The sequence below is a fragment of the Fukomys damarensis genome, unplaced genomic scaffold (genome assembly GCF_012274545.1).
Source record: "Fukomys damarensis isolate Sample0158 unplaced genomic scaffold, DMR_v1.0_HiC HiC_scaffold_2, whole genome shotgun sequence".
Lineage (NCBI taxonomy): Eukaryota > Metazoa > Chordata > Mammalia > Rodentia > Bathyergidae > Fukomys > Fukomys damarensis.
This window is the reverse complement of record NW_022900914.1, coordinates 33,415,370-33,428,240: the sequence shown is the minus strand read 5'-3', so window position 1 is coordinate 33,428,240 and position 12,871 is coordinate 33,415,370. Positions and strand designations below refer to the sequence as shown.

The window sequence follows — 12,871 nt, the reverse complement described above, 5'->3', positions numbered from 1 at the left end:
TTTCTTGTTTTGTTTTCCTCAGTACTGGAGAATGACTCCAGGACATTTGTACTGAGCTACATCCCTGCCCTACCCAACCCAGATACACACTCCTCCACCCACACCAGTTTTCGAAGACAGGATCTTTCATGTATTAGTACTTTTAAATAAATGCTTTAAATCTGATGATGGAAAATGTGGTATTCCATTTTCTTTCTAATTTGCATTTTCATGGATAGCATCTTTTCACGTGTAGTGTAATTTGCATTTTTTAGCTGTGGTGAATTGCTGTTGATCTTTTTCTTAGACCTCTTTATATATTAGATATATTAACAATTTATGTTTTAGAGGGAAATGTCCCTTTATGCCTTTAATTATGGTATTGTTTCTCATATAACTTTTAAAATCCTTTATGACAAATATGATTTATTGTCTTTTATGTCTTTTGGGTGTTTTGTCTTAGGACTTCTGTGACTGAAGAAGATATGAATATTCTTTTCAGTTTTTTTTCTGTTTAATCACTTACATATATTTGTATATAAAATAACTGAAATCTGTATTTGGGTATGGTTTGAAGGATAATCTACTTTTATCTTTGCTAGATAGCCAGCCATGCCAAAACTCTTATTAAAAAAACTATATTTTCCCCACAAAATTAAAATATCACTTATGCAGTAAGTTAAAGATATACATGTATCTTATTTCTGGACTTTCTGATCTTTAATCTCAGCACATGAAATAATAGCAATGTTTGTTTATATTTGTTGTTTGTTTCGGAGGGTACTAGAGATTGAACCCAGGCCTCTGCATTGACCTACACCACCACGCCTTTTTATTTTTCATTTTGAGATGGGGTTCTCACTATGTTTCCCAGGCTGGACTCATACTTGTAATCCTCTTCCTTCAGCTTCTAGAATAGCTAAGATTAGACATGTGCAGTCATGCCTGGCAGCGATATTTATTCTTATGCTGTTGTGATATTTCTGATAAAAGGTTTAATATATACTGATCCTCTCCTTTTTCATAATTTTCTTGGTTTTCTTAGACATTTGTTCTACAAAAAATGAAAAACAATTTTATTCTGTTTATCTTTATTGGAATTACATTATATTTGTATATTAATTTTGAAAGAATTGATGTTTTGTGGCAGGTTTTCTTGGTTTTTTTTATAAATAACCATAAGATACTCCTATTAATATGGATATTACCTAACTGAATGGATCTCCATTGTTGAAATATTTATATAGTTTTGGGATTCCCATTATTATAAGCAGTATTGTTACAATCTTAGCTTTGTGTGCTGGTCAATTCATTTCCTAGCAATATATTACTGCCTGTATGCTCATACCTTCTTGGTGCTTCAGCTGTTTTAATCCTAAGTAAACTGTTTCTCATTCTGGCACAAAGAAAGCAGTGATGTTGTAAGTCTAGCACTTCTGCCCACACTTGTTTGATGTCAAGATAACATACATTTTTATCCTACTACTATTGTATTCTAACAGTATTTATAACCTATTCTAATAGGCATAACTTCTTCCACCCTTAAAAAGAGAGTTGAATTGAGAGATTGACATTGAAAAGTTAGAAGCCTTAACTGATGGGGTTTGTAGAATAAATTAAACTAAGGGGGTAAGTTACAAGTTAGTGTCAGTAGATATAAGATTAAAGGACTGAAATTACAGTTCTTGGTGTTCCATAATAATTTTATCAGTAATACATAACTAAATTTATTTAGCTAGAAAATCTGGTTAAGAAGCATTTCTTTTTTAGTATTCTAAAATGTGAAAAGTAAAATTATACTGCTTACTAATTACTCTATTTTTTCTGTTCTGTCTTTTCTATTTGTTTTGCAAAAGAATCTCACTATTGTAGGCTGGCTTTAAACTCACTCTGTAGTCTAGGCTGACCTTGAACTTGGCAGCAATCCTCCTGGGTTAGCATTGGATTACAGCTGTACACCATCATGCGTGACTGACTGTGTGTGTGTGTTGTTGTTGTTGTTGTTGTTGTTGTTGTTGTTGTGACGCAGCTAGGCAAGCACACTGCCACTGAGCCACATCTCATTCCAGTTTATTCTTCTATAAATATAACCTGATCTACAGCTCATATTTTTCCAAGGCAAAATAGCTCATACAGAATTGGTAAACAACAAATGTCATAATGCAAAAGTAGTGTTGTTTCACAAATGATTTCCATACTAAGGGGAGCTAGAATAGTGGTAAAGGAATTATGGCTTCCAGTGGAAAAGTAAAACAAAACAACAGCAACAGAAACCTTAAGCACATTCCCCAGATGTGAACCACTGGTAGTACAATGCATGACTATCCTATTGAGCAGTTTAAACTACCAGTAGTTAGTTATTTACATCAATTAAATTCAAATCAGACACCTGGCAGGCAGCAAGACAGAGTAATTGCGACCCCACTGTGGACATTTTAAGGCAGGCATTGTAATACACACCTGTAATCTCAGCACTCAGAAGGATGAGGCAGCAAAATCATAATTTCAAAGCTAAGCACGGGCTACATAGCAAGTTGAAGACGAGCCTAAATGACATAGCAAGAACCTGTCTCAAAAAAGCAAAACAACAAAAGCTAAACTACATACTACATTGTGAGATCCTGTCTCAAAAAACAAAAAAATTTGAATCTCTTATGTTACTGGTAGTCCCTTTGACAATATTTTCAGGAAATTGAAAAGAACTATCTGCTTCCAAAGCCAGAGAAGGAAGACAGCCTATATATCTGAGACGCCTACACCATTTCTGTGCGCATCCTATGCCCCCACTTATTCTGAGCTGCATTCGTTGCATCCATCAACTCTGCTCTAATTGTTACCAGAAATTGTATTGTGTGGATTTTGTATATTTTTCTTGCCTTTGCCATACAGCCAACCACCTTGGAAGTTTATTCATCTCCCACATTCCAGTTCTTTTTTCTATTGTTAGCACTGATTACAGAATTGTGCAAGTTTTAAGCTATCTTCCCTTCCACAAACTATTTTTCTGAAAGCACAATTTTTTTCAGTGCACAATTTTACTTTATATTTGAGAAGAACATGGCAAACGCATTTGTAAAATAATATTAGTAAGATTGTCAGCTTATTTTCTGTATTATTTTTAATTAGGTGCTCTTCGTTTTATGAGACGGATAATTGGCCTTAAAGATGAATTTTACAATCGTTATATCACCAAGGGAAATCTTTTTGAGCCAGTTATTAATGCTCTTCTGGATAATGGAACTCGGTACAATCTGTTGAATTCAGCAGTTATTGAGTTGTTTGAGTTTATAAGAGTGGTAAGTCTGTATTACAGAACTCTCAGTAACTACATATAAAAGAATTATTTATATGTAAAAGTAAAATTACTGCATTTAAGGAAAATGATTTCTGCATTCTTACTTACCTAAAATTTATCCTGTGCCTTAGAATGTTTCCAATAAACTAAAATTTTTAAATGAATTACTTTTTTATTCTTACTTATCACAGGATTATGATGTAGTGATGTGCTTTCTGTTTTATTATTTTGTTTGTTTTGGTGCTAGAGGTCAAACCAGGTTCTCATGCTTGCTAGGCAGGTGCTCTTAACACTGAGCCACTGCCTCAGCCCAAAATTTTGAGGTGTGAGATGTAGTCATTTTTTAACCTGTATTCAATTTTCTCAGTTCCATTTATATTGCCCCAGTGTTTCAACATCAGATTTAACATATATGTACATTTTCAACAAGCATGCCATTCGTGTGATCTCCTTTAAAAAAGTAGTTTGTTATAGGAATAGTTATAAAAATGAAGAGAGATTGAAAAATAATTTCTTCAGTGGTCATTGATAGGATGAAATCCTAGAATTTAAAGTTGAAGAGACCAGGAAGTTTGATGAACTAGAACAACTACCCTGTATTGCAGTTGAGAAAATTAAGATACCTGAAGTGGTTCACTGACCTTTTTATGAGCATCCATACAGTAAGCACTTGAAACTCCCAGCTCAGTTCGAGGCAACAAAACATTTGTCATAGAAAGATCTGAAGACAGGCTGGTGATTTAGCTCAGTGTCCCCATGCCTGCCTCACAAGCACAAGGTCCCCTATACCACCTCAAAAAAAAAAAAAAAAAATCTGAAGAGAACTGTATATCAAAGATTGAAATAAGACAGATAACTATAGAAACAGTACAGTAAATATCAGTCTTGCACATATACACATAGAATTAATTCCACCAAGGAAATGGCTGTGTAGTTGGGAAGAGTTTTAAAAAAAACTAGAAATTCTCTAGTTTTGGGTTTGGGGTTTTGTTTGGTTTTGTTTTTTGGTATCAGGGATTACTGAACCTCGGGTCCTTGTGCTTGCGAGGCAGGTGCTAGAACCACTGAGCTAAATCCCCAGCCTTTTTTTAAAAATCATTTCCACTGATGACTTGCTATTCTCATATGAAGATTTTTTGGCTGACTAGACTATTTTTCTAAGAGTGGTCACTTTCCAAGAATATGACTTTTGAAAGGATGAAGAGGATAGAAGTATAGTCTTTACCCTAGAAAAGAACATAATCAGCTATCTCACTAGATAGCTTCAGGTTCATAGTATATTGTTCCAATGAATCAGAACTTTTTTCCTTTAAAAATTTGGTGAGATACTTTATACATGATAAAAGGAAATGTGTAGGGTTCAGAACCCTATCCCTGTTCCTGATTGAATGTTTCTCTAAGAATCAATTTGAGTAATAAGTTGAATGCATTAAATACCAAGACTTACCCTTATATTCCAAATACACTAGGAACACTTAAAGAGTAGACAAGTACACACAAAAAAAGAGAAAAAAGTAAAGCTGGGGATTTAGCTCAGCAGTTCAGTGGCCTGCCTTGCAAGCGCAAGGACCCAAGTTCAATCCCCAGTACCCTCCCCCGCAAAAAAATAGACAAGTAGAATTCCAAATAAGTAGTTTATTAGATTTGTATATATAATAATGTCAAAGAAAACTAACATTATTTTGGTAGCACTTAAACAGAAAGTCATTAAACACCTATTTGTTGAAAATGATTTTAACATTTGCCCTCTAACAAGCTGTGTGCTCTTGATGAAACATCCAACCTCTCTCAGAGCCTCAATTTATTTTTATAAAATGAGTGTAGTAAAACTTTTTTTTAAATTGTAAAGTGCTTTATAAATATAAATAATAGACATAAACTGAATCTGTTTACTTCTCAAATGTTCTTTGTAGTCCCTGTAAAGGACTTCAGTGTATTGCTTCTTTTTTCCAAGTTTTCTGTGGAGTCCGGGCTCATGTAGAAAGAGACTGGGGACATTTATTTTTGGAAGATGATTTTGAAAAACTTTTTTGCTCAGCTTTCGAACTATAAGAAAAAACATTTTATTTGTCTTCTAACAAGCATTGTATTGTATTTGAAATGTAAATTTTATGCTTATACAGGAAGATATCAAGTCTCTTACTGCACATATAGTTGAAAATTTTTATAAAGCACTTGAATCGATTGAATATGTTCAGACATTCAAAGGATTGAAGACTAAATATGAGCAAGAAAGAGACAGACAAAATCAGAAACTAAACAGGTATTGTTTAAGTATATTGTATTTATAGCCTACAAAAAAAAAGTCCACATACTTTAGATGTTACGTGTGACATTTATAGAGGAATTTTCTTTCTGACTAGATAGCAGTAGCCCAAGGTAATGGGTAGGCTGTCCTCCATACTACAGATTCATTATAGGATGAATTACTACTCTGTATGATAACTCAAGACGAGTTTTTAGTTTAGTTTATAACATGCACAAACATTTTGGATAGTTCTTTATCTACATTTTGTATCATAATGAGGTGATTTAGATATAACTTATATAATTAAAATTATTTGTTCCTCTTGGTTATATATTTTTTTCCTGTATAATTTAACCTTGTAATAAGCTTTAAATCATTACTCATTATTTATGATATATTTCTTACAGTGTACCATCTATATTGCGTAGTAACAGATTTCGCAGAGATACAAAAGCCTTGGAAGAGGATGAAGAAATGTGGTTTAATGAAGATGAAGAGGAAGAAGGAAAAGCAGTGGTGACACCAGTTGAAAAATCTAAGACAGAAGATGATTTTCCAGATAGTTACGAAAAATTTATGGAAACTAAGAAAGGTATTAATATTCTGAGTTTTTGTATTGTGCCTTCTTTTGATGTAGTACAGAAATTATTCAGTTGCTTTGGATGGTCTAGTCATAGAACTTCCTTTTAAATTAAATGCTTTTTCAAAATCTGGGAGTTCTTTTCATATTTAAAATGCTTTCCTTGAATCGTTCCATTTTTTTATTCTGTTCATTTTCTATTTAGAAATTTCGTTGTCTACTTATTAACCTCTCTGAATAGTATTGGCTTAATTTCTATGCTAAAATCCCAATAGAGATTTTATTTCTATTATTATATTTATTACAGAGTTCTATTAGTAGTGAACAATGAAGACAATACATCCATAGAACCCTGCTAGAGCCTTTCACCTCTGCTTTTTACAGCTTAGGAAACTGAGCTTAAAGAAGTAACTTTACTCTTTGAAATTTTACAAGTTGCTTAAAGATATAATAAGAGAAAATGTTAAACTTTCTCCTGGCTTTCATATATATTTAACTTGTTTTTTAAAAGTAAGATCTTACTAGTATCTTTTAGTCACTTTAATTTTATGGCCTGAGGAATTTCTAGTTTTGAAGAATTACCCTACAAATTTCACTTAAATGTTTAATCAAAATTTATATGTTTTACGTCAAAAGTATTTCCTGAACTTGTTTTAAAAGTGACATTTTCTATAGAAAATCCACATTTTCTTTATTCAGTCTCCAACTGATGGGCAGATGGGCAGCTATTACAAATTGTGCTGCTATAAATAGTGGGTGTGCATATATCACTGTGGTATGATTCTTCTAATTCTCTTGGAAAGATACCCAGCAGAGGGATAGCTGGGTCAAATGGAACCTCTAGTCATAGTTCTTTGAGGTATCTCTATATTGATTTTCATAGTGGTTGCACCACTCTGCACTCCCACCAACAATGAAGAAGGGTTCCTTTCTCCCCACAATCTCACCAGCGTTTCTTATTGGTTGATTTCTTGATAGCCATTCTTTGTGGGGTGAGGTGGAATCTCAGTGTTGTTTTCATCTGCATCTCTCGAATGACCAGTGATATGGAACATTTTTTCATTATATATATATATATATTTGCTGCTTTTTTTTGTCTGAGAAATGTCTGTACATTTCAAATGCCCATTTTTGAATTGGGTCTTTATATTTGGGGATCTGATTTTTTTGAGTTCTTTATATATTCTAGATAGTAGTCGTTTGTCTGAGGAGCAGCTGGTAAAAATATTTTTCCACATTGTAGGTTGTCTCTTAGCTCTATTGGTGTTTTCTTTTGCAGTGCAGAAGCTTTTAAACAAGATGAGATCCCAGTTGTTGATTCTTTATGCTAGTTTATCTCTGTTGCCTAGAATTTTGCTTCTGCTATTCTAGGTCTCTTCTGGTTCCAGATGAATTTTTGACTACTCAGCCATAAAGAATGAGAAACCAGAGTCATTCATAGGAAAATGGATGCATATTAAGGCCATACTCTTAAGTGAAATAAATAAGACACATGTGTAAATACCAAGTAGTTTCTCTGGTGTGAAAAACTAAAAGTGTAAATAAGATCCAAATTGTATAATTGACAATAGGAAGAAAAGGGCTAAAGGTGTAGGGGAAGTGGGAAGGGTAGGGGAAAGGAAATAAGGGAAAAGAAAAAATATGAGAAAACAAAAAAAATGGAAATAAAGTCTTTGTAATAGGGAATGGTGGAGGGGGTGAAGGGCAGGCGGGGGTATGGGGTAAAATGAGAACCAAGACCTGTCATGTAAAGGTACAAGATCCAAATGATAAATGTAACTGTACTGTACATTTTAAAAGTACTGATAAACTCAGAAGAAAAAAAAGGGACATTTTCTAAAAGCAGTTGTTATTAGAAATTTCATTTCATTGATTTATTACTTTTTCCTTGAAATTCTTGTTGGCAGTTTCACTCCCCTTCCCACTGGTTGTATTTTATTTACTTCACCTTAGGGGAGCAAATAGCCTATTAAAATGTCATAAAGAATAGGAACCTTTTTGTAGACAAATTCTTTTGTTAGTCATAGATACTGGACTCACGAATGCCAAAAACAGTAAAGCCATTCTTGAAGTATTGCATCCAGTACTGAGTGCTGTGCATTTAAGAATCATATACAAAAATAGAAGTAACCAGATATTAAAGGGACTGGACACTTCCGCCATAAAAAGAAGTACATAAAGGAATATGGACTATTCAGGGATTATGTGACCGCTAGGTTTGATCATTGTCTTCAGGCATTTGAAATATTGACTTGTAGGAGAGGTTATTAGGTTATTAAGGGGTAAAGAAGTGTAGAGCCAGTGAACAGAAGAGAGTAAAAGGAAGAGTTGGACAGCTAGTGAAGCTTTACAAGTGAATACTAGGTACAGCACTATAGAGAATTGTACCTTAGAATTGAACCACTGATTTTGTTACATGATTTTTTCTTTCTTTATTGGTACATTTTAGGTATACGATACAGTTACATTAATCATTAATCAATGCAATCTAGTATCTTTATATGATGTTATCTTGGTTCTTCTATTTTTCTCCATTCCCCTCATGTTACATTACTATTGAGGTTCTTTCTAATACATAGATTTCTAGTATTCTGACAAAGACATATCACAATAAACTTCTTGTACTCTTTTAGCTGTTAGAAAGCAAAAGTAATCATTTTTTAAATTTTATTGCTCTTTCAGAAGGTTTGATTTAGCAGTACTTAACTGATAATGGTTTAAATTTTTACTTTTGCTTTAGCAAAAGAAAGTGAAGACAAGGAAAACCTTCCCAAAAGGACATCTTCTGGTGGCTTCAAATTTACATTCTCCCACTCTGCGAGTGCTACTAATGGAACAAACAGTACAAACAGTAAATCTGTAGTAGCTCAGACACCACCCACAAGTTCTAATGGTTCTTCTTCCAGAACTACAAACTTGGCTACATCAGTAACAGCCACCAAGGTATGTGAAGTAACCCTATACACAATCAGACTGTGCCTTTTCTATCTGTAAAATTATTTCATGCTTACTGAAGATAATTTGGATAATCAAAATAATTTTTTAAAAATACTACACATCGGGGCCGGCGATTTAGCTCAGCGGTTCGTTGGCCTTCCTAGCAAGCACAAGGACCTGAATTCAATCCCCAGTACCAAAAAAAAAAAAAAATACTACACATCGTAACATGATGGCTAACATTCAGATCCACAGGTTTATTTGTCACAACTTTGAAATCCTTTTAGAAAGACTTTTTTATATTAATTTTTGTGTTATTCAAACGTTCATGTTCGTTTTACTTAGCTCTATCACAATATATGTAAGCATCCTTTCCCTCCCCCAGTTCTAAGCATTTGTTGGTTCTAATATTGTGCTCATCTGATACTAAAGTTGCATTTTAAATTATTTTCTTAACTAGATTAGTAGTGAAATACTGTCACATATTTTTACCAAATTCCTCCCTAGAAGAAAGTCTGTATCAGCTTGTGTTTCCAGTGGCACTGAGTGAATATGCTGCCTCGCTGCAGCTTTGTGGTTGTTGTTAAAATTATTTTTTGTATTGCCAGGAGGTAGAGAAGAGTATATAAATCTCTTTCCCAGTTATGTTTTCCTTAAGAGTACAGAGATTGAATTTGCTTTTCTGTATGTTACCTGTTCATAGTGCCCTTTAAAATCTGGTTTATAATCACTTCTTGGCCTTTTGGCTAAGATCAGGTATAAAATCTTGTTTATATATTTTTTAATTTGAATGTATCTTTAAGGATACTGGTGTTATTATAATTCTTATGACATATTCCCTGTTGTTTACACTTTTTTTTTTCTTGAGCAGAAAAAATTATTATAGTACAGGGGCTGGGATGGATGGGAAGGTATAGATGTATCAGGCAAATACTGCCCTGGTTAGCATCTTCTGCCCATTCTGATGGTCATGAATGTGACAAAGGTGCCACCACTCTGCATCATGGTTTTCTCAGTGCTGCCCATCAGCTCCTGACCCCAAATTCTGATCCTGAGACAGGAAAAGGTGCTGAAGAGTGGCCCAGCTGCCATGCCCTCGGGCACAACCCATCACAAAACCCATCTTCACGCAGTCAGAGCTGCTTGGCTGGGACTCTGTAGGGACCCATGGCCACCAGCATCTTGCTTGCAGCCTCAGTAGTTCAGCTACACTTCTTTCTTTATAAATAGTTTAAATGTTATTGTAACTTTTCTTGTTTATTTACATTTTTTATTATATGAAATTTTTTACCCAAAGAGTGGCTTAAAATAAAAATGAGTAAATATAGGACAGTTGTTAGTTTAACAGCAGATGGGAAATAATATAGTAGTACAAAACCTAACTGAAGGAATGTATTTTGTTTTAAACAGAAAATAAAAGCTTGAGCTTACTGTTTAACAGCTATGGAGAATTTTTATTCAGTATTATAGTGATTTTTTTTTTCCATCAATTTTATTGGTGCATTTAAAGCAAACAATACAGTTACATTTATGTTAGGGATCTTGTACCTGTATATGATATGCCTTGGTTCTTATTTTTCTCCATACCCCTGCCCTTCCTTCACGCCCTTCATTCTTCAACATTTTATATTAACTAGAATTTTAAAAAATTATTTTTCACTTCACGATAGGACTATTGAGTGTAATATTGTTATTATTTTAAGAATATTTGTCATGAATTTTATTGTATGATTCAAATCTCAGCTGTTTCTAGCATTAATTATTTAGTCCCTCTGCCATTTTAAATGGTGATAAAATAGCACTTGCTCTTTAAAAGCTTTTTGGGAAGATTATTTTTAATAAATGTATAGTGTTTAGATCACTGCTTGACACTTTCTACATTTATCTTAGCTTTTCTTTTTAAAATCAAAGTTACATATATATTTACTTTCAAAAGTCAAGTGTTACTGAAGGCACATATATATATATATATTTAAAAAATCAGGCCTCTGCTCCTGCCTCAAACTCCTGAGTACTGGCATTACAGGGTACAACACCATGCCCGGCATGTCTGTTCCATTTCTAAATGATATGTTATACCAATGTTTTACCAAGTTTAGACATAATTTATTAATTCCTTTTATGATAAATGAAGATTTAGCTTTCTTATATACATATATGAATTCAATACTTCTTATCTTCCCGTATTAAAATTTTTCAAAAAAACTAAGTTTTTTATATAGTTATTCTTTATAACTTTTCTCTTTTTCTAAATATTGCCACTGTTTTTTCATTTATTGCAATAAGTACTTGTTGCTAATTTTGAGGATCTCTAAGATTAGTTCCACATGTGTTTGTTCTTCTGCAAAACATATCTCTGGAAGTCTCTCCTTATACTTTGGTGTAGACTGGTTGCTCTCAAGACCTGCTCTACTACAGTCCTTGTCTTGAGGCTTCTTCTTCCATTAATTTAAGACTTGCTTTTGCTTCTTTCCTTTTTATATTATTTCTTTCCTGAATCCTATATTGCTGCTCTTTCTTAATTTTTCTGTGTCATTTGATAGCATTCTTTTCTTGATAAAAGAATACCATCACAGGCGAGTACCACCCCTGCCTTGCAAGCACAAGGTCCTGAGTTCAATCCCTGGTACTAGAGAGAAAAGAGTACCATGAGAAGTAATGTTTGAGGCCATCGAGGAATGAAAATGTCTTTATTCTAACTTCACACATAACTGTAAATTTAACTTGAATGCAGAACCATATTGGCAATAATTTTCTCTGAAGTTTTGTTATTGCTGCAAAGAAGTTAAAAGACATTCTTATTCCTCGTGTTTTTTGTGAGATTTTATTTTCTTTCTGAAAGCATTTGGAATTTTAATTCTGCATTATGAAATTAAATAGTCATGTCCTTCAGTTTTGGGACATTTTCTGCTCTTTCACTATAAATTACTATTTAGATAGTGCTTGCTGGATTAACCTTAAAATTTTTCTAATTTTTCTCTCTGTTTTCTTGTTCTTTTTTTCTGTGATACTTCCTTGAGTTTTTAGTTGGTTAGAACCAGGATGAAAAATGATTTGTTTGGAAAACAAATTAATTGCTTCATTATTAGACACTTTCAAAAATTTTTGAAATCAGGTTAGAAGTATACGGAAACACTAATATGCTTACAACCTTCTTAGACTTCTTAGAATAAGTAAGTAAGGCCACATTCCTAAATGATGCCAAGTTATCACTAGTGGCCCCTTATGTTTAGTCAGTTTACCATCAGTGTTAGTTTCTACAGTTGAAGGCTAGAAAGACATTAACTATTCATGAAATTAAACAAAAGTTATTTTTAAAGATGTGAATGCTCTAAAGATAAAAATACTTCTTTAGTAATGTAGCTGCAAAACAAGTATATTTTCATTGAGGCATATACTTATAATACACATTGAACCCTCCATATGAAATTAAGGGTTAGGAGTGGGGAGGATGATGGGGGTGAAGTGATCAAAGTGTATAATGTAAGTGTACAAGTATGCCAAAATGAAACCCATTAATCTGTATAACCAATAACAAAAGCGGACAGGGGGGTGAAAAAAATCAGAATTAGAAGCCGTTAGTGGATCTCGGGATGATCACAAGTTTGAGCCCAGCCTGGGCAGTTTAGCAACTCAGCAAAATCCTGTCTCAAAATTTTAAAAAAAAGAAAAAAGTAAATAAAAAGCCTGAGATATATAGTTCAGTACAAATGCCTAGGGTTCAATCCCCAGTACCACCACCACCCCCAAAAATCTGGTATAAAACTCTAGAATCTGTCAGCTTTACAGGGCTTGTTTAGCTTAATACAAGTTTTTTTTTTTTTTTTTTTTT

The 12,871-nt window shown here is 33.4% G+C and overlaps 1 protein-coding gene and 1 pseudogene across 1 annotated transcript in view; one reads left to right on the top strand and one right to left on the bottom strand.

Moving 5' to 3' along the window:
- Ppp4r3b (protein phosphatase 4 regulatory subunit 3B) overlaps positions 1–12,871 on the top strand; it is a 58,214-nt gene that overhangs the window by 43,488 nt on the left and 1,855 nt on the right. The window contains exons 12-15 of the mRNA XM_010615868.3: positions 3,106–3,275; positions 5,398–5,537; positions 5,930–6,114; positions 8,843–9,045. Of these exons, the coding sequence (XP_010614170.1) occupies positions 3,106–3,275; positions 5,398–5,537; positions 5,930–6,114; positions 8,843–9,045 (698 nt within the window). The remainder of the gene's footprint in view (positions 1–3,105; positions 3,276–5,397; positions 5,538–5,929; positions 6,115–8,842; positions 9,046–12,871) is intronic.
- Positions 9,718–10,570, bottom strand: LOC104856452 (annotated as a pseudogene).